This window comes from Labeo rohita, chromosome 7, assembly GCF_022985175.1.
Source record: "Labeo rohita strain BAU-BD-2019 chromosome 7, IGBB_LRoh.1.0, whole genome shotgun sequence".
Lineage (NCBI taxonomy): Eukaryota > Metazoa > Chordata > Actinopteri > Cypriniformes > Cyprinidae > Labeo > Labeo rohita.
In genome coordinates this window covers 58,008,590-58,030,244 of record NC_066875.1, presented here as the reverse complement: position 1 = coordinate 58,030,244, position 21,655 = coordinate 58,008,590, and the positions used below count along the sequence as shown (strand labels likewise).

The following is a 21,655-nucleotide window of genomic DNA, read 5'->3' as shown; positions in this document are numbered from 1 at the left end:
AGCCCTGGATTATTCTTGCGTAATTTCAAATTTTATGAATTTGTGCTATCTAAACAAAACAAAAGCAAGCAAACAAAAAAGTTGTCAAATGATACACTGTTAAGATGTTTTATTGTCACAGTATACAGTGCAACAAGATTTAGTGTGCCAACTCGAATCTCAAATACAAAAAAGCAATAAAAATGTCATAAAGAACAAGACAACAAACTAGATAAATAACACTGGGTGAATGTTTCATTTGCCCGCCACTTTTTCACACTACACATCATTTCAAAACAGAAGTTTGTGATGTTAATGGTTATAACATCTCAGTTTTAGATGGTTTAAATGTGGCTTTATTATAAACAATCAAATTGTTAAGATTTGCCAAATAATAAATATTTTCAAAAGTATAAATTATGTACATGCAATGTTTAACCGCACATAAGTCACAAGTTACTTTACATTTTTACTTTAATTTTACATTTTACTAAAGTATTTATTATATCAATGGAGCTAACTATACAAATTTAATTGCCAAATAAATAAATAAATCTGATTTCAAAAATCCCAAATGCATACATAAAAGCACAAACACACTTTTCAATGCATAAAACGTGACCTTAGATCACAAATAATAAGGGTCATTTTTTTTATTTTTTTTATTTAGATTTATACATCATCTGAAATAAATAAGATGATAATAATAATGAAATAATAATAATAAAAAAAAATCTAAATTTTGAGAAAATCACTTTTAAAGTTGTCCAATTTAAGTTCTTAGCGATGCATATTACTAATCAAAAATTAAGTTTTGATATATTTTCATTTGCATTTGTGAGAAATTTACAAAATATCTTAATGGAACATGATCTTTACTTAGTATCTATATGGTTTTTGGCATTAAAGAAAAATCTATCATTTTTACCCATGCAGTTTTTGGCTATTGCTGCAAATATACCCATGTTACTTAAGACTGGTTTTGTGGTCCATAGTCACAAATAATCACAAAATTCCAAATAAATAAGAGATAAAGTGGTAAATAAATAAACAAATCAATTTATGCAATTAACTAATTAATTTACGTTCCAAAAAATGAGGTAATTGCTACATTTTTCCCAGTACTCTCAGTAAGTTAATGTGGTTCTCATGACTCGTGTATTGTGTGTGTGTGGTGCAGGATGAGATATGGGAAGGCGGAGCAGGAACGTGGGGGAGGTCGGGTCGAGTCGGGCGTCCATTCGGGGCGTGTATCAGCTCAGGTTTGAATGGAGACGGAAATATGTGAGTTTCTGTGAAGAAAATAGAAAAAAGAAAAACACGGACGCGAAGCAGAGCCGCAGGCCAGAGAACATTTCACATTCATTGGTCCTGAGCGATTAAACAACAAGAAGAGGATTTTACTCATCTGAAAACTGTGAGTTTGTGAAGAAAATAGGGATTTTTTTTTCTCTTTTTTTGTATCGTGTGGATTATTGTTCGGCTGAAAAGAGATACAAAGAGGCGAGTGAAAGTGGTTGCTGCATGTATCATTTGCGGGATGCAGAGAGTATCAATTATACTTGCGTTTTAAAACATTTTCTCATTAATATCTCATTTGGATTGGAGTTTCTACTAGGAATCTATTACATTTAGTTTGGTAGTGCATGATAGGTTTTAAAGTGAAACAGTTGGTCGTGAATGTATCGTGGACTTTGCATTTAAATGCATGTGAAAGCAACCTGAAGGATCCGCTTTCATTGTTTTCTGTAAACTGGGCTTTTGAATGAAGGTTTGTTGGAGCGGGTTTGTTTCACAGCTTCTTTCGGACTCTTCTTTGTGTTCAGAGAATCACAAATGCAGCCGTTTGGAAGAAAATGCACGGCTGTTAATAGCCCGAGACGTTTTGTGTGTTAAATCCTTTTTTGCAAACATAAATAATAGTTTAAAATGAAAAGTAAGTGTTGTTTTTTTCTGTTGGGTTGAGTCTCAGTACTGTGATATTTAGCGTAACGATTCGTTTTAGTGAGTCGAATCGTTTCAGCTACCGAGTCCTCGTTCGAATTCCCTCCCAGAAGTCTTACATTTAACTTTTTTTATATTTAACTTTTTAACCATGTGTTATTTTAATATGTTTATGATTTCAACACGTCACCTGCGTCGCAGGCGATCGATTTACGAACGTGGAGCGAATCGGTTGGTCTGAATGATTCGATTGAATCGGTTCAATAGAATGATTCTTTGTACAGTTGGGCATCGCTGGTGTTCACTGGATGCTGTAACACTTACTGATAATTATTAGTCCATGCCGTAGTGTAAACAAATATATATATAAAACATTGCTATAATCAATACGTGTAACTTCTGACAAATTTTTAGTTTATTTTAAATCGTTAGCATTTTCATCGAAACTGAACTCTAGTTGCGTACTTTTTTGCAATGACTTCACCATGTTGAGTGCATAATTATAAATCAAACTCGTATTTTTCATTGCACGCACGTTTTAGAAGTGAATTGTTGGTCTATTGTTTTGTTTTTCGCTTTCTAAAGCGCAGCGAAACGTTAATAAGAAATGCTCACACTTGTTAATTTTTTATTGGGGGGTTTGTTGTGAACTTTATTTACGTGCAGAACGTATACACGTTTGTTTTTTAAATTTCGCTCGTTTACGTTGTATCTAGGTTATTATGTCACGGGAAGGCCCGAAAGCCTCGGACTCTCCTAGGCGCGGGCAGCGGCGGTGTCGAGCATATGACGCGGCGGTGATTGACGCCGCCAGTCCGAGGCTTTGAGGCCCGCGCGGTGCGATGAGCTCAGATGTCTCTTGTGCCGTCTCCTAGGAGACTGTAACCCGAGCACGGCATTGAAACACTCAATGGAGGCTCATTTAAAAACAATTTGACATTTAGAGTATATTTTCCATTCTTCTTAAACGAAAGTACAGTGCAGGTGATTTTTTTTTTTTTTTTAGGCTTCATTTGGTGTTAGCAATGTGTCTTGTGACACTTGGACATGTGTGTTTGTTCAACTGTGTTGTTGTTTAAATAGGTCAGATGAGACCTGGGATAATGGGTAACTGTATATGCAGGCAGAATCCACACCTGGGACCGGTGTCTTAGTTCATAAATCACAGCTGCCACGCCTCACCTTCACACCCATTGCTGCAGCTGCCGAACACATCCGCACTGAATACCAGATCAACTTCTGCGCCTTTACAGTAAAACTGTAGTGTTGTCTTGTCTTGGATATATTTAGATGCGGTGCTGTAGGATGTGGATGCTTAGTTTGAGATCAAGGACTTTTTGAGGTCTTGAGACTATATATCAAGGTCTGTCTGCTGATTTTTCTCATATGGTTGTGCAAAGATTTTTTTTTTTTTTTTTTACTTAGAAGCTAAGACTGCGAACTGATAAATCCTGTGCATAATATTGTTGTAATGCCTGTTTTCTTTTCAAGAACTGGAATATTCACTATATTGGCCATACTTGTATTATTCATACACTGATTCATATATTTTTGTTTCAGGTTGTTTTGCTCATCACACCTGTATCTAAAATGTTTACGAGCAGTTCCCACATAAACACAAGTTTTCACAGCTGGGTCCCAGGTGTTGCACTTAAAGGTGTAGACACATTAGTGAAATTTCATTGTCTATTATCGGTATTGTAGCAATGTATGAAACACAGATCACACAGATGTCACTTTCAAAAAAGCAGCTTTCTTTTTGGCCAGCGGGGCAAATTCACGTGACTGACCTTCCTGATCACATGGATTCCTGTTGAAATGACTGGATTTAGCTTGCAAAAGTTCACCAGACAACAATGAATCATTAAATGACCAACCATTTTAAGGATGATTACTATATTTTACAAAAAACACGCATGAATAAGTTGCACCGAGTCAAAATTGCATTGTGGAGCGGGAAAAAAAAAAACAGTTAAGTTCGAATTTTTATGATACATTTACAAGTACTTTTTTAGTTCCCCTCACTCCACAAAAATCCTTTAGATTATTATTACATAGAACAAAAATGAGAAACGGAGATATAACTTTCTTTATATGCAGCATCTATTATATACGCCAAGTCTAAACAAATTTAAAGCGCTATATGAATAACTTGAAGTGATAACAGTTGGCTTGCTGCACTGATCGATATTTACCGTCATTAACCAAATTCAAAATGCATAGAGATAATGAACCGTTTCTGTTAACAGCGCAAGAAATCTGATGTGTTATATGTGACCCTGGATCACAAAACCAGTCGTAAGGGTCATTTTCTGCATCATATGAAAGCTGAATAAATAAGCTTTTCATTGAATGTATGTTTTGTTAGGATATGACAATGTTTGGCCGAGATACAAGTATTTGAAAATCTGGAAAATCTGAGGGTGTAAAAAAAAACAAAATATTGAGAAAGTCACCTTTAAAGTTGTCCAAATGAAGTTCTTAGCAATGCATATTACTAATCAATATTAAGTTTTGAAATATTTACCGTAGGAAATTTACTAAATATCTTCATGGAACATGATCTTTAATATCCTAATGATTTTTGGCATTAAAGTAGCTATTGCTACAAATATACCCATGCTACTTAAGACCGGTTTTGTGGTCCAGGGTCACATGTGTGTGCTTTATGTACTTGATGTTAATTAGCTTTTGAGTACAAGTTGTAGCATGTTTAAAATCTGGTAGTCGAAACAAAATGATTCTATTCCAGAAATACATATTTTAATTCCCAACTCAACTTGATTCACAGTTCGGTTTAAACTCTGAAGGCCGAGAGAAGAAGGGCGTTTCTCCTCAGACTGATGGGTGACACATGTTCTGAATCCATCCTGGACAAATGGTGTCTTATCAGCTCTGTAAACAACTCCTGACGGCCCACACACACACACACGTGTGTGTTTGCGCTTAAAGAAACGCTGTCTGTCTGTTTCTGTCTCACATGAGTCCTGTTAGGAGACAGAAATGTGAGCGGTAAGAGCAAAAATAGACGTCAGAGTGCTGGCTCTTATTTAGATAATCAGATTGAGCTGTTACTTGAGAAACAGGCAAAACAACTCGGCTCGTTTGTTGCTGAAAATATTGTGAAAATAGACGACTGTTGTGTCTTCGTGCTGGTTTGAGTTTCATACGTGTTCATATATGGTGGATGTGTAAAGGTCAAGCGGCCATAGAAACACCCCCCCTCCCTTCCTGACCCGTCACACATTCATTCCCATAGTAACAGCCAAGCTCAGTTGCCGTGGAGATGACAGGCGATGGCTGGGGAATGTGTGTATGTGTGTGTGTTTGAGTAATGGGGTTTTTATGGAGATGCTAAAGTCCTTGTGCAGGACGCTCGGCTGAGATTAGTTAAAGAGGTTTTTTGATGTTACAGAAATGTTCCAGTGCCTGTTTATCGCAACAACAGTCTTTAATTGTTTAATAGTCATTTTAAAGTGGGGAGGAATGCCGATAATGTATGGATGTATTCCTGCGAGATGTTCAAACACAATGGGCATCATTCATTCACATGAGCAGAACGAATTTCTGTGCAAAATCGTTGTTGCCTGAATTGATTGAATGAGACAGTTTACGTGAGAATGATTCAAGAACAACTTCCACAGCTTGTGTTTCACGAATGAGGCCTAATGTTTGTACATAGAGGTCAAGTGTTGGGTTTCGGATGTGAATATGTATATAAACTATGAAAAAAGTGACATTTTATAACTTCTGTTGTGATGGGCTCAATTTGACCTACACTTTATATTTAAACTGCACAAAATACTGGTTAAACTATTGATTTCCTATTGAAAATTGGTGAATATTTCTTGTTTAGGGTCATGAATGTGCACGCAAAGTTTCAACAGATCAGAAAGGCAAGGTACAACTTTTGTGTTGGGATTATATTGACCCCCATTGGTTTCCATGCAATTTGACGACAAAATCTTGAGAAAATCGCCTTTAAAGATGTTTAAATGAAGTTTTTAGTGATGCATATTACTTACAAAATTATATTTACAGGAGGAAATTTACAAAATATCGTCATGGAACATGATCTTTATTTAATATCCTAATGATTTCTGACATAAAAGAAAGATTTATAATTTTGACCCATACAATGTATTGCTAATATACCTGTGCTACTTATGACTGGTTTTGTGGTCCAGGGTTACAATCACAAATATGAAATGCATGAGAACTTATGAAATGTAAGACACAAAGTTCACTCAAAACTGAGTCTTCTCAATTGTCCAAGAAAAGTATAATAATTTATTTCTTTGTCTAGTTGAGTTGCATAGTATTATGCAAATGTTATTTTTGATTGTTAGTTGTTGCAACACCAAAAGAAGTGTGAGAAATTTGTTTTATCCTCAGATGGTTTTGAGGAAAAAGGCAAAAAAGTAGTACAACTACTTACTTGTACTTATTTGCATCTCATTGTAGATTTTTCGTGAGTGCAACCAGTATGGGTAAATATAACTCCTAACAAAAAAAAGTTCTATTTTTTAAGTGTGTAAAATCAGTTTAGATTACATTTGAGAAGTTGTTGTTTTTTTTTTTTTTTTTTTTTTTTTTTTTTTTTTTTTTTTACTTGTTACTTGTTTGACACGTCACTTGAGTTACACATAACTTGGACTTTTTGTAACATTTTGAAGTATTAAAATTACTAGGTTTTTGCAAGCTATTGCATATTGCGATTTATAACCCTGTACCACAAATCACAAAAAGTAGCACAGGTATATTTGTAGCAATACATTGTATGGGTCAAAATGATCCATTTTTCTTTTATGCCAAAAATCATTAGGATATTAAGTAAAGATCATGTTCTCATTAAAATTTGGTGAATATTTCATATTTAGGGTCATGAGTGTGCACGAAAAGCTTCAACACATAGATGTGTTTTGGAAAGGCAAGCTACAACTTTTGTGTTGGGATTATATTGACCCCATTGGTTTCTGTGCAATTTGCCCAAATCAGTGCTTTAAAACACTAAAAAGTCAGGTAAAAAAAGGTAAAATCTATGAAATGCACAAAGTTTACTCTCAATTGTCCAAGAAAAGTTTTCTGTTTCTTTGTGTAGTTGAGTTCAAAGTCAAAAGTCAAAATGTTATTTTTGATTGCTAATGTTGCAGGACCAAAAAGTGGTGTGAGAAGTTAATTTTATCCTCACAAGCATTTAAGGAAAAAAGGGAGAAATAATACAAATAATGTAGATTTTTGGGTAAATATAACCCATAACAAAAAAGCTGTACCTTTTTAAGTGTGTAAAATCAATTTAGATTACATTTGAGAGTATATTTGTATCAATAGCCAACAATATACTGTATGGGTCAAAATGATCAATGTTTCTTTTATGCCAAAAATCATTATGATGTTAAGTAAAGATCATGTTCCATGAAGATATTTTGTAAATTTCCTACTGTAAATATATCAACTTTTTTTTATTTGCACCCTCAGATTCCAGATTTTCAAGTAGTTTTATCTCGGCCAGATATTGTCCTATCCTATCAAACCAAGATCTCAACGGAAAGCTCTTCACAGCTTTTCACATGATCTGCTTTTTTCAATTTAAAAAAAACTGACGATTATGACTGCTTTTGTGGTCCTGCGTCGCATTGTCCAGAAATTCGTAAAGCGCTTATTATCCGTTGTTTCCCCCCACAGGTCCGTCCTCTCCTCTCCGCCAGCCTCCAAGATAGATTCTCTCAGGAGTAAGGTGGAACTGCTGAAGTTGCCGTTGACTCTGTCGTCCAAATCCATCTCGGAGCGCAAGACTCAGCTGGGCGGAACCACCGAACGCTCCAGGGGCGGAGCTGGGGTCCACAAACCCCGCCCACCGGCCCCAGACATGGACAACGAGTCGCAGTACTCGGGCTATTCCTACAAGTCTTCACATTCACGCAGCTCTCGCAAACACAGGTACGTGAAAAATCACATTCGTCTGTCATTATTCCTGCTTATTCAGTCCTGCCCAGTCCTGTTCCTGGAGATCTGACTACCTTAAACTCTCATCAAACACACCTGTCTGTAATTAGCAAGAGCTCCTAATGAGCTGCTTCAGGTGTGTCTGATCAGAGTTGGAAATTAACTTTAGATTTTTTATGTTTTTGAAAGAAGTCTCTTCTGCTCACCAAGGCTGCGTTTATTTAATCACAAATACTGTGAAACTGTGAAAAATTATACAATTTTAAAATAACCGTTTTCTATGTGAATATCTGTTAAAATGCAATTTATTCCTGTGATCAAAGCTGAATTTTCAGCATCGTTAGTCCAGTCTTCAGTGTCACATGATCCAGAAATCATTCTAATATGCTGATTTGCTGCTGTCTTCTTTGTGATGTGTTTTGTAACTCCTCATTTGTCCCGTGTGGTTCAGGGACAGGAGAGACAGGCATCGCTCTAAGAGCAGAGACAGCAGCAGCAGAGGAGACAAATCTGTGACCATCCAGGCTCCTGGAGAGCCACTGCTGGACGCGGAGTCCACACGTGGAGATGACCGGGTCAGTACAATACTGCATGCCATTATTAGAAAAAGATTGTGCGTTTGGAAGGAATGAATTTCATTTACTGTATTACAGGAACCAGAACTGTATTACAAAAACATTTAATAGAAATCAGGGCACGTTAAAAACAATTTTAACCAGCCATAGAGATTTGTTTAAAGATGTTAATATCTACTCTCTTTTAATATTATTAGATTGTTTACCTTATTATTATATTTTCTAGCTCTGTATTTCATTTTCTGTAGCACTTTGGTCAATATGTTGTTTTTAATGGTGCTATGTTAACGTAGCAAAGTGGAAAATGTGCCATGAAACTGTCACAGTGCAAAAATATTTTTGTTTCCTAAAATAGACCTCTTTTTCTTTATGCTTTGGAATAAAATGTTTGAAAGGAAATGATTTGGTGAACAGTGAGTAGCTGTTTGGCACCAAAATGGATAAAAATATAATACTTAATATTGGATATATTAAATATATTGATAACTTTTTACAATAAGGTTCATTAGTTAACATTAATTAACTACATTAGTTAACATGAACTAAGAGTGAACAATACTTCTACAGCATTTGTTAATATTAATTTCAGCATTTACAAAATGCATTATTAAAATCACAAGTTGTTTATTAACATTAGTTAATGCACTGTGAACTAACGTGAACAAACAATGAACGACTGACTTTTAAGTAACTAACATTAACACTAATAAAGATTAATAAATAGTGTAATAAATGTATTGTTCATTATTCGTTAATACATTAACTAATGTTAACAAATATAATTAAATATTGTTTTTTTTTTGTTGTTGTTGTTGTTGTTGTTTTTTTTTTTTTTTTTTTTTTTTTTTTTTCTCCGTTTTAGTTTGTAATTTTAGTATTTCAACTTGCCTTGGCATTGCAACTGACTGAAATAGGTGTGTGTTTGTTTTGTTTTAACCATAATAATTAGTTATGAGAAATTAAGTTTACATGTGGGTCAGTTTTAAATCGGATGTAAATCTTATGTTTTTCTTTCTTTTTTTTATTATTATAGATTTTTTAAATATTTTGTTTTCTTAGTTTTAGTCAGTCATTTTAGTATATAAACTTGCCTTGGCAACTGACTGAAATAGAAGTTTTGTTGTTGATTTTGATTTTGTGTTTTGTCTAACTTTTCTCAGCTAAATTTCAATTAGCAAATATATTTATAGTTTATTTAATTGCTAAGAGTTTTTTTTTTTTTTTTTTTTTTTTAATACAAAATATTCTTTCATTTTTATTTTTGTACTAGTGTTTTTTTTTTTTTTTTCTTTTTAAGGGATGCAACTTTTTATTTAACATTTTACATTGTTTTTTTTGTTTTTTTTAAATTAAACTTTTCAATCTAATCTAAAAAAAAAAAAAAACACTGAAAATACAACAATAAAAGGTAGTAGCTGCATTTTCTGTTTGATTTAATTTCAACTTTATTCAGTTACCAAACATCATTTGTAATGGTTTTAATGAATAAAAGCAACACTGCATTTGAGTCCTGTGCATCTTCTGATGTCATACAATGAGAATCACTCAAATTTCAGACATCACCACTCCTCTCACAGACTTTCTCTTGATTTCCTATCAGGATGATAACTGGGGCGAGACCACCACTGTTGTGACCGGGACGTCCGAGCACAGCGTCTCTAATGAGGACCTCACGCGAGCATCTAAAGAGCTCGAGGACTCTTCGCCCCTGGAGTGCCGTCGTTTTGCCGGGCCCATCCTGAGCGGCATTCTGGGTCTGTTCGCCCTCCTGACGCCGCTGGCCTTCCTCCTGCTGCCCCAGCTGCTGTGGCGCGACTCTCTGGAGCCCTGCGGGACCCCGTGTGAAGGCCTTTACGTCTCGCTGGCCTTCAAGCTCCTGGTCCTGCTCATCTCGTCCTGGGCTCTGTTCCTCCGGCCGCCCCGCGCCACGCTGCCGCGCTTCTTCGTCTTCCGCTGCCTCCTGATGGCGCTGGTCTTCCTCTTCGTGGCGTCGTACTGGCTGTTCTACGGCGTGAGGGTGCTGGAGCCGAGGGAGCGTGACTACAGGGGCATCGTGGGATACGCCGTGTCTCTGGTGGACGCTCTGCTGTTCATACAGTATCTGGCGCTCGTGCTGCTGGAGGTCAGGCACCTCAGACCGGCGTTCTGCCTCAAAGTGGTTCGCACCACCGACGGCGCCAGTCGCTTCTACAACGTGGGCCACCTCAGGTTAGTACTGCTCCAAACTAACTTAAACGGATAAAGAGCGTTACAAACACCTAAAAATAAGTTACAAAATTTACAATAAATAAATGGTAAACATCACAGCACAACTAACAAATGCAATAAAATCTAATCTCAATCTATGAAGGCAATTTTAAAAGAGTTTTTAACAACTACTTAAATTTGTCTAATATGGAAGCTCCTCTAACAGTAAGAGGACTTGAGTTATGATTAGTATTACTAAATATAAGAAATTACAACTGTAAAATGTACTTGTAAAATTAAAAATGAGTTTTTATATAATATAATATAAACTGATTTATAGTACACTGCCAGTCAAAAGGTTTTGAATAGTAAGATTTAAATTTTTTATTTATTTTTTTTAAAGAAGTCTTTTCTGCTCACCAAGCCTGCATTTATTTGATCCAAAGTTCAGCAAACTGTACGATTTTGAAATATTTGTACTATTTGAAATGACCGTTTTCTATTTGAATATATTTCAAAATGTAATTTATTCCTGTGATTTTGAAAGCATTATTACTCCTGTCACATGATCCTTCAGAAATCATTCTAATATTCTGATTTGCTGCTCAAAAAACATTTGTAACTATTTTTATTATATTGAAAACAGCTGAGTAGAATTTTTTCGGGTTTCCTTGATGATTAGAAAGTTCAGAAGAATGGCATTTATCTAAAATAGAAATGTTTTGCAACATTATAAATGTCTTTATCATCACTTTTGGTCAATTTAAAGCATCCTTGCTAAATAAAAGTATTAATTTCCACAATTTCTTTCTCAAAAAAAATAAATAAAATAAAATAAATAAAAATACTGACTTCACGATTTTGAATGGTATAGTGTATAATGTTACAAAAGCTTTTTATTTCAGATAAATGCAGATCTTTCTGTTCCTCAAAAAATCCAGAAAATTCTCATCTGATTCAAATAATGATGAAAATAGTATAAAAATGATTTCTGAAAGATCATGTGACACTGGAGACCGCAGTAATGATGCTGAAAATTCAGCTTTGATCACAGGAATAAATTACATTTAAAATATATTCAAATAGAAAGCAGTTATTTTAAATAGTAAAAATATTTCAAAATTGTACTGTTTTTGCTCTACTTTGAATCAAATAAATGCAGGCTTGGTGAGCAGAAGAGACAAATCTTACTGTTCAAAAACGTTTGACTGGTAGTGTATTTTATAAAATAATCATTTTACGTTACCGTGATTTTTACTTAAATGATTTATTTTACATTACAACTAAATTTCCAGTACTAAATTTCTAGCAGTCTAAATTTCTTTGTTTCAGATGTTCAAACGTTGGGGTTTTATCTTGACAGAAAACCGCAGGGAGACCATACGCTTTTAATTTGTTGATTTTAGGGCTTCCCTCGACTAACGATTTTTCTGGTTGACTAGTGGTCAATCATTTTAAGCATTAGTCAACTATATATGATGAATGTAAGGCTGTAGCTATTGATTATTTTAGTAATCGAGTATTCTACAGATCGGATGACAAGCCTTTATTAAAGAGCAATATTAAATATACCTATACCTACCCATTTAATTCAAAATGCAAATACAAATATATCAATAATATAAAATAAATAAAAATACAAAAATGAGTTTCACATTACTTTAGAAAAAGGTAAACATTACAACCTAAAACGAAGGCAATAAGTCAAGAAATTGAGGCATTTAGATGTAGGCCTATTTACACACCATTTAATTCAGCTCAGAGGAACATGAATGCATTTAACTTGCAGTTACAAATGCATAAAAATATTTTATTTTAAACAAAACATTGAATACTGATTTACCTTAAAGATACTTTAAATGTGAAATCAAAACCACCAGTAGGTGTCAGTAAGTCACTGTTAAGTAAGTGAGTCATTGCGATTGAACTGAATCATTTAACGAGTGATTCATTCAAGAACGAAGCGCCGTCATGTTGCTCGAAGACGCAAAACAGTGCTGTGGCTTTGATTGGAATGGTTATTTGTTGGTGAAATAGAGCCAAAACAGACAATATGCTGTCTAAAACGCAAGTCTCTTAATATTAACTTCTTGTTTATTGATGAACTGTTGCATAAAATCAGTATCATATTTGTAATCGTGCTGAGACACTCTTCATTTGATATTGACTAACTTTCTGTGTGTCACAGAGAGAGAATGAGACAATCAACATAAATGGCACTTAGTCTTTCACAAAACAGATGTACTATATTGCCACATAGACCAGGCGTTAGCGATCTGTCCGTCACGGACTGCGTGACTTTACCACTTCCTGTGGATTTTTTTTATTTTTTAATAAAATAAAATAAAATATTAAAATAAAAATAACATTTTGGTCGACCAAGCCTCTTCTCGTCAACTATTAGGGGGAAGCCCTGGTTGATTTTTATAAGCACTTTTTATTATAAATTTAAGGAAAATAGTTGGCACTTCACTGTAAAACACACAGTGTGTACATTTATAGTAAATAATGTGATAAATGTTGTAAATGTTTGTGTGTATGTGTTTTATCTCAGCATCCAGCGAGCAGCGGTGTGGGTTCTTGATCACTACTACACTGATTTCCCAGTCTACAACCCTGCTTTACTCAACCTGCCCAAGTCCATCCTGTCTAAAAAGATGTCTGGATTTAAAGTGTACTCGCTGGGAGAAGGTACACCAAATCTTTCCCATTTCACAGCCATTTTTGTCATCCTGGCTTGCTTTACTTTTCCAAAGTCTCTGTTCACAAATACCAGTTCAGCTGATGAATAATTGAGAAGGACTGAGTAAGTAATGTGTGTTTGTTTCCTTTGGTTCTAAATCCTTGTTTTTCCACTCCAGAGAACAGCACCAATAACTCAACCGGTCAGTCTCGAGCGATGATCGCCGCCGCCGCCCGCAGACGAGACAACTCTCATAACGAATACTACTACGAGGAGGCCGAGATGGACCGCAGGGTCAGAAAACGCAAGGCCAGGTTAGATTCCTGAAGAAAAACACTCCATGAGAACTAGATCCTAATAAAAAACTAAAAAATAATTGGGTGAACCTCACAAAACAAGATTTAAAATGACTGTTAATGACTAATAGATTTTAAAAAGTCGTAGTATTAATCAGAATTTAGATGGAAAGTGTTTAATTATTAATATAATCAATGCAGAAAACCATGCATGGTTTTTATTACTTTCTTTTAAGATTTTATTTTAGCTTTTAATCATTTAAAAAAATATTTGCTGGATATTTTTATTTTTCCATTTTATTTTTTATTTTATTTAGATTTTTTGATTGAAAATTAAAAATTGACCAAGGAATGACTAATACATTTTAAAAACTCATAGTATTAATCAGAATTTAGATGGAAAGTGTTTAATTATGAATATAAACAATGCAGAAAATCATGCATGGTTTTTATTAGTTTAATTGTATTTTTTTTTATTTTATTTTAGCTATTAATCTTATATCTTTTTTTTTTTTTTTAAATTATTTGCTGGATTTTTTTTCTTTATTTTGATTTTTAGACTAAAAATTACTGTTAATGACTAATACATTTTAAGAAGTCGTAGTATTAATCAGAATTTAGATGGAAAGCGTTTAATTATGAACATGATGCAGAAAATCATGCATGCGTTGTTTTTATTAGTTTAATTTATTTTTTTTTATTTTAGCTTATAATCATTTTATTTTATTTGCTGGATATTTGTATTTGATTTTAATTTAATTTTTATTTTTTTTAGAGTGAAAATTAAAAATTGACCAATGAATGACATACATGTTAAAAACTCATAGTATTAATCAGAATTTAGATGGAAAGTGTTTAAGTATGAATATAATCAATGCAGAAAATCATGCATGGTTTTTATTAGTTTAATTGTATTTTTTATTTTAGCTTTTAATCATTTTATTTATTTATTTATTTATTTATATTTTTATTCACTGGATATTTTTATTTGATTTTATTTAATTTTTTTATTTTTTTAGATTTTTATTGGAGTGAACATTAAAAATTACTGTGAATGACTAATACATTTTGAAAACTTATAGTTTTAATCAGAAATGAGATGGAAAGTGTTTAATTATGAATATAAACGTTAAATATATCAATGCAGAAAGTCATGCATGCATGGTTTTTATTTGTTTAATTTTATTATATAGTTTAATTTATTATTATTATTATTGCTGGATTTTTATTTTATTTTATTTTTTGAGTGAAATGTGACCTGTATGTGATTTCATGAAGTTCATCCATGTAACTGTATGCTATTCTGATGTTCCCTACTCTTATATTCAGTCTTTTGCTTGTGGGGATCATTTGCTCATAGTTGCGTTTTCTCCTACAGACTGGTGGTGGCAGTAGAGGAGGCGTTCACTCATATCAAAAGGCTTCAGGACGATGAGGCGGCGACGTCGCCCAAGCACCCCCGTGAGGTGATGGACCCCCGAGAGGCGGCCCAGGCCATCTTCGCCCCCATGGCACGAGCCATGCAGAAATACCTGCGTACGACGCGCCAGCAGCCCTACCACAGCATGGAGAGCATCATCGCTCACCTGCAGTTCTGCATCACTCACAACATGACGCCCAAGGTCAGCAAACACACAGTCCACTACTGTCATCCGTACTGAAACACCACTGTAATTCAGTGTTTCTGCAGTGTGTGATGTGTTGAATATGCCTGCAAAAATGAGAAGTGTCATTGTAATTGCTCAACCATGTGTAGTTGCAAAACCGTAAAACCTTTTGTTCATCTTCAGAACACAAATTAAGATCTTTTTGATGAAATCCAAGAACTTTCTGACCCTGCGTATACAGCAACGCAACTGACACATTCAAGCCTAGAAAAGTTCCAAGAACAGTGACAAAATAGTCCATGTGACTTTGTAGTCCATCAGTGGTTCAACTGTAATTTTATGAAGCTACGAGAATACTTTTTGTGTGGAAAAAGTTCAAATAACTTTAGCTCAGTTTTGGATAGTTGAACCACTGATGTTATATGGACTATTTTGTCGATGGTACCTTTCTGTGCCTTGACCGTGGAAGGACCCTTGCTGTCTATGCAGGGTCAGAGAGCTCTCGGATTCATCAAAAATCTTAATTTGTTTTTCAAAGACAAACACGGGGTTGGAACGATATGATGGTGAGTAATTAATGAAAGAATTTTCATTTTTGGGTGAACTAACCCTTTAAGACATTTTTGCGCAAAACTGGATTAAAATAATTGATAAATAGACACCACTTGCTTAAATAAATCTGCTGCAGTGAGAGGTCATGAGACTTAAATCTAGTATATTACATTTGGAAATATTTAGCAAATTTGAATATACTATTCAACATTTCAATTGTTATATTTGACTTTCTTGACAAATGTTTAGTTTTAAAAATATCCTAAATTGTACTTTTTTTTTTTTTTTTTTTTTTTTTTTTTTTTTTTTTTTTTAATTGTATTATTTATTTATTTATTTATTTATATTGTTAAATTAATTAAAGTTCTTTAATTAATCATTTAATGTTAATATAATAATTAAATTCCTCCATACAATCCTTTTCATTAAATCACAAGAAAACATATTTTTCATAATTTATACATGCATGTGTGTATATTTATATATACATAATAAATATACACAGTACATACACACACTATGTAAGCAAACACTTTTTTTTTTTTTGTTTTTGGATGCAGTTAATCGTTACCAAGCAATATTTTTCTGTGTGTAATTTGATGAAAAGATTCAATTAAATTATTAAAAAATAAAATTACAAAATATTAAATTCACAGATAATATTTGAGTTTTTATTATTATATTATTTATTAATATTATTATAATAAATTAAAATGTTACAATATTATTTTAACAACAAAATTAACAATTAATTGTGATTAATCGCTGCCCAGCACTACAAAAAACCTTTTGGACCTTTCTTTTAAATAAAATTTTCTTTTCTTTTATTTATTTATTTATTTTTTTGTGTGTGTGTGTATGGATATATAATGAATAATATGTCCACAGACTATTTGTGTACCTTATGCATGTTAAATTGTATATTTTATGTCCTTCTACTGGTGAATATTTTGTTTTTCACCATCAGATTTGTCCATCTCTAGTTCATTTTAAATAGTCCTGTCATTCAATATAAACGATTGGCAGAATGCTTTTTAAAGCACTTTTAGATCGAGTATAGCATGCAAATAAACATGCAATTTCATCCTGTTGCTTTCATCTCTCATCAGGCGTTTCTGGAGCGGTACCTGACCCCGGGCCCCACCATGCAGTACCAGCGTGAGAACGGCAGGGGCCGCCAGTGGACTCTGGTGAGCGAGGAGCCCGTGACGTCAGCGCTGCGTCAAGGACTGGTGTTTTCCCTCCGCCGCCTCGATTTCTCTCTGGTCGTCACGGTGACGCCCCTCCCCTTCCTCAACCTGGGGGAGGAGTTTATCGACCCTAAAAGCCACAAGTTCGTCATGCGGCTTCAGTCAGAGACGTCAGTGTGAGAGAACAAGAGACTCCATTTCAAGGACACAACCACTCGTTTTTTTGTCTTTTAGATATTGCTTTTACGACCGTTTGTATGTCTTTTTTTTACACTACATGAACTACTTTGATCTAGAGACTGTCTGGATGACTCTGAACTGACTAACTTTTATGCATTTCAGCTGTGAATAACGTGTGTCACGATCAAATACACTTTCACATGTCAGTGCTGCACAATACGGACGACTTACCAGCAAATCCAGGTTATCATAACTCTACACACACATTTATGCTTCAAAACCTGTGAAATCGTCACTCAGAAGTGATGGAAACACTACAAGATTGTAGCTGAGCAATCAAGTGCTTTACTTTTTATGATTGTCGGTCTAAAAAAAGCACATGAGAAGCATGTTTGTAACTCTACTCGAGCTGTGTATCTGTCGTGAATGTTTTGAAGACGTCGTATGCATCACGTTTGCAGTACTTTATTCTGAATCGAGGGGCCTTTTATATCATTTATGTTGTGTTGAAACGCCGTTCTGTGCACCAGCAAACCGCTGTTTTTTTTGTAGCGTTCGGTTTGTGCGTGTGTCATACATGACCGATCAAATGTGATCTTAATGTAAAATGCAAAAACATGAATGTGTGCCAAATGTTTTAACTGTGCCTCGTCGGCCGGCGTTCGTGTGGCTGCACACATACACAGCTGGTCGGTTAAAGGACAATGAATTAACTAGTCCTTCGCATTTCCCTAACCCAGCTACCAACTTCGGGTCATTGATGTTTTTATCCCTCCCTCCTTCACCTTTTGTACATAACTCATTCTCCTTTTATATGCGCGTGTATGTCAGCGAAAGAGGGATTTAAAAGGATGTAGGTGGTTACGATTTTCAGAACTGACAGTTTCGTTTTTAGGCCTGATGCATGCATATAGGCGATGCAGTTTTGTACTTTGGTTTTTTTTACTTTTTATCATTTTTGTATGAAAGTTAAGCTAATCTTTTAACATTTCCCTTTAAAAAATGGTTTGTTGTAAAGAGATTTGTAGATTTTTTTTTTTTTTTGGTTATTGTGTGAAGACCTTTTGGGCAACCGATAATTTTAGAACTAAAAATGTTGCAGCTTTTTTTTTTTTTTTTAAATAAATGATCAACACAACTCTACTTTTACTGAGTTTGGCTCCTGTTTAAGAAAGTATATATGATGCTGAATGTCTGATGACAGGATATTGATGTGTATGTGGGCATGCTGTGTGTTTTTAAAGCAGTGGTTCATAGCTGCTGCTTTTTTGGATGCCAGTTTTTAAAGGCACCAAATAAAATGGTTTCAAAATAGATTTTCAAAACTGAATTTCTTTATCCAGTTGTTTGTTATTAGTTAAGGATTTTTAAAAATGTTTATAAATCAATTTCTACCCAATTAAATATTTTAGAGCTTGGTATACCTTGTAAAATGTATAGTCATTATAAAAATACCCATCTTAATGTAATATTGTATTAACTGACATGAGTTTTCCCAGTCCAGATATAACACTTTTAAATCCTGGGTTTTCAAGACTTACTGTGTGTATCCTGGTTCCTGTGAGGAAAATGAGGTACCTTGTTGAGGTAAAATTAAATGTAGAAATGTCTTGATTTTTCATTATTTTAATCTTGTAGATTTCCCGTTGTTGTTGTTTTTTTTTTTTTTTTACATAAACGTACTTGCACTGAGCCTAAAATCTCTACTTTAGTAACGCTTACATACACCAAACTTTACACTTTTATTAGTATCCATATTCTGAAGGTTTTTAGAGGGGTTTGTTCATGTATAATTTGACTGGTCACATTATACAGGTGCTGGTCATATAATTAGAATATCTTCAAAAAGTTGATTTATTTCACTAATTCCATTCAAGAAGTGAAACTTGTATAATGTATACATTCATTCCACACAGACTGATATATTTCAAGTGTTTATTTCTTTTTTTATTTTGTTGATTATAACTGACAACTAATGAAAACCCCAAATTCAGTATCTCAGAAAATTAGAATATTGTGAAAAGGTTCAGTATTGAAGACACCTGGTGCCACACTCTAATCAGCTAATGAACTCAAAACACCTGCAAAGGCCTTTAAATGGTCTCTCAGTCTAGTTCTGTAGGCTACACAATCATGGGGAAGACTGCGGATTTGACAGTTGTCCAAAAGACGACCATTGACACCTTGCACAAGGAGGGCAAGACCCAAAAGGTCATTGCAAAAGAGGCTGTTCACAGAGCTCTGTGTCTAAGCACATTAATAGAGAGGCGAAGGGAAGGAAAAGATGTGGTAGAAAAAATTGTACAAGCGATAGGGATAACCACACCCTGGAGAGAATTGTGAAACAAAACCCATTTAAAAATGTGGGGGAGATTCACAAAGAGTGGACTGCAGCTGGAGTCAGTGTTTCAAGAACCACTGCACACAGACGTCTGCAAGACGTGGGTTTCAGCTGTCGCATTCCTTGTGTCAAGCCACTCTTGAACAACAGACGGTGTCAGAAGCGTCTCGCCTGGGCTAAAGACAAAAAGGACTGGACTGCTGCTGAGTGGTCCAAAGTTATGTTCTCTGATGAAAGTAAATTTTGCATTTCCTTTGGAAATCAGGGTCCCAGAGTCTGGAGGAAGAGAGGAGAGGCACAGAATCCACGTTGCTTGAGGTCCAGTGTAAAGTTTCCACAGTCAGTGATGGTTTGGGGTGCCATGTCATCTGCTGGTGTTGGTCCACTGTGTTTTCTGAGGTCCAAGGTCAATGCAGCTGTATACCAGGACATTTTAGAGCACTTCATGCTTCCTGCTGCTGACCAACTTTATGGAGATGCAGATTTCATTTTCCAACAGGACTTGGCACCTGCACACAGTCCCAAAGCTACCAGTACCTGGTTTAAGGACCATGGTATCCCTGTTTTTAATTGGCCAGCAAACTCGCCTGACCTTAACCCCATAGAAAATCTATGGGGTATTGTGAAGAGGGAGATGCGATATGCCAGACCCAACAATGCAGAAGAGCTGAAGGCCACTATCAGAGCAACCTGGGCTCTCATAACACCTGAGCAGTGCCACAGACTGATCGACTCCATGCCACGCCGCACTGCTGCAGTAATTCAGGCAAAAGGAGCCCCAACTAAGTATTGAGTGCTGTACATGCTCATACTTTTCATGTTCATACTTTTCAGTTGGCCAAGATTTCTAAAAATCCTTTCTTTGTATTGGTCTTAAGTAATATTCTAATTTTCTGAGATATTGAATTTGGGGTTTTCATTAGTTGTCAGTTATAATCATCAAAATTAAAAGAAATAAACACTTGAAATATATCAGTCTGTGTGGAATGAATGTATAAATTATAGAAGTTTCACTTCTTGAATGGAATTGGTGAAATAAATCAACTTTTTGAAGATATTCTAATTATATGACCAGCACCTGTATATTATCACAAAACAACATTTCAATTCTTAAACACATTTTAATATTTAATTAAAAAAAAAAAAAAAGCTGTTTTAAGTAGAGCGATTAAAAAAATATATCCAAAATCCCCTCTGTAAAAACCTTTGAGTCTACCATGTCAGTAAAACTATTTTGAACCTGGCTTCATCCAATGTTAAGATTTTTGTTCTAGAAATGTATGCAAATCAGTGCATATTTAATGAGATGACCCCTCATTTGCATATTCCAGCACAGCATTTCAGAAAACATGTAATTCAAAAATGTTTGTAATTATTAATGTAATCAATCAACTGTGTAAGCATGATGAAATCTATTATTCTATTATTCTATTATTTCCTGAAAAAAAAGGCACACTTGTACTGTTTATGGTAAAAAAAGAACTTTACTTGAAACCAAATTTAATCTAGCTTTTTTTTTTTATTCATGTATAATAAAAAAGCAGTATAATATTGGAAACACATTTCATCTACATCACATTTTTTGTGATATCAACTTCAAATTTGGAACACAAGATTTACAAGATTAAATTTTGAGTAAAACATGTTTTGGAAAATATGCATTTCATATAAAATTTGAAAATAGTATTTTGTGTATTTCTGAAACTTAAACTTTTAAACTTAAAGGACAGCCTTGTGGGCAGTACTTTATCTTGTTTGACGATCATTTAAGTTGTCAAAACTTAAAATAGAATACCATCTATTACAATACCATTAAAGGAACAGTTTAGCCCAAAAAAATAAATAAATAAATAAATAAAATAAAATAAAATTACTTGCCCTTGTTCCTAATCAGTTTTGTTAGGGTTTACAGTAAAAAATTACTCATAAATCGAGTCTCTTCAGAAGTCATATGACGTTTTGTGCAAGAAACAGCAAGCCATTGTTCATTAAAAATCTTCCGCTCGGCCACAGGTATCATGTTGTTTCCTCTCCATTCAAATACGTTTCCTCAAATCATATTACATTTACCATGTAATACTGACATCCAGCATCACTGGTTTTTAATAACGTCCAAACGCAAATGACATTTGACTGGTACAAAAAAAGGGGAAGACTTTTGGTGAACAACTAATT

At 34.4% G+C, this 21,655-nt stretch overlaps 1 protein-coding gene across 1 annotated transcript; it reads left to right on the top strand.

Moving 5' to 3' along the window:
- The first annotated feature begins 1,150 nt into the window (after positions 1-1,150).
- On the top strand, positions 1,151-18,777 carry vangl2 (VANGL planar cell polarity protein 2). The gene is made up of 8 exons (XM_051115924.1): positions 1,151-1,396; positions 7,609-7,863; positions 8,321-8,444; positions 10,045-10,652; positions 13,186-13,322; positions 13,493-13,628; positions 14,989-15,232; positions 16,879-18,777. The coding sequence occupies exons 2-8, from the start codon at positions 7,793-7,795 to the stop codon at positions 17,137-17,139; spliced, it is 1,581 nt and encodes a 526-aa protein (XP_050971881.1). The 5' UTR covers positions 1,151-1,396; positions 7,609-7,792; the 3' UTR covers positions 17,140-18,777.
- Positions 18,778-21,655: the final 2,878 nt, after the last annotated feature.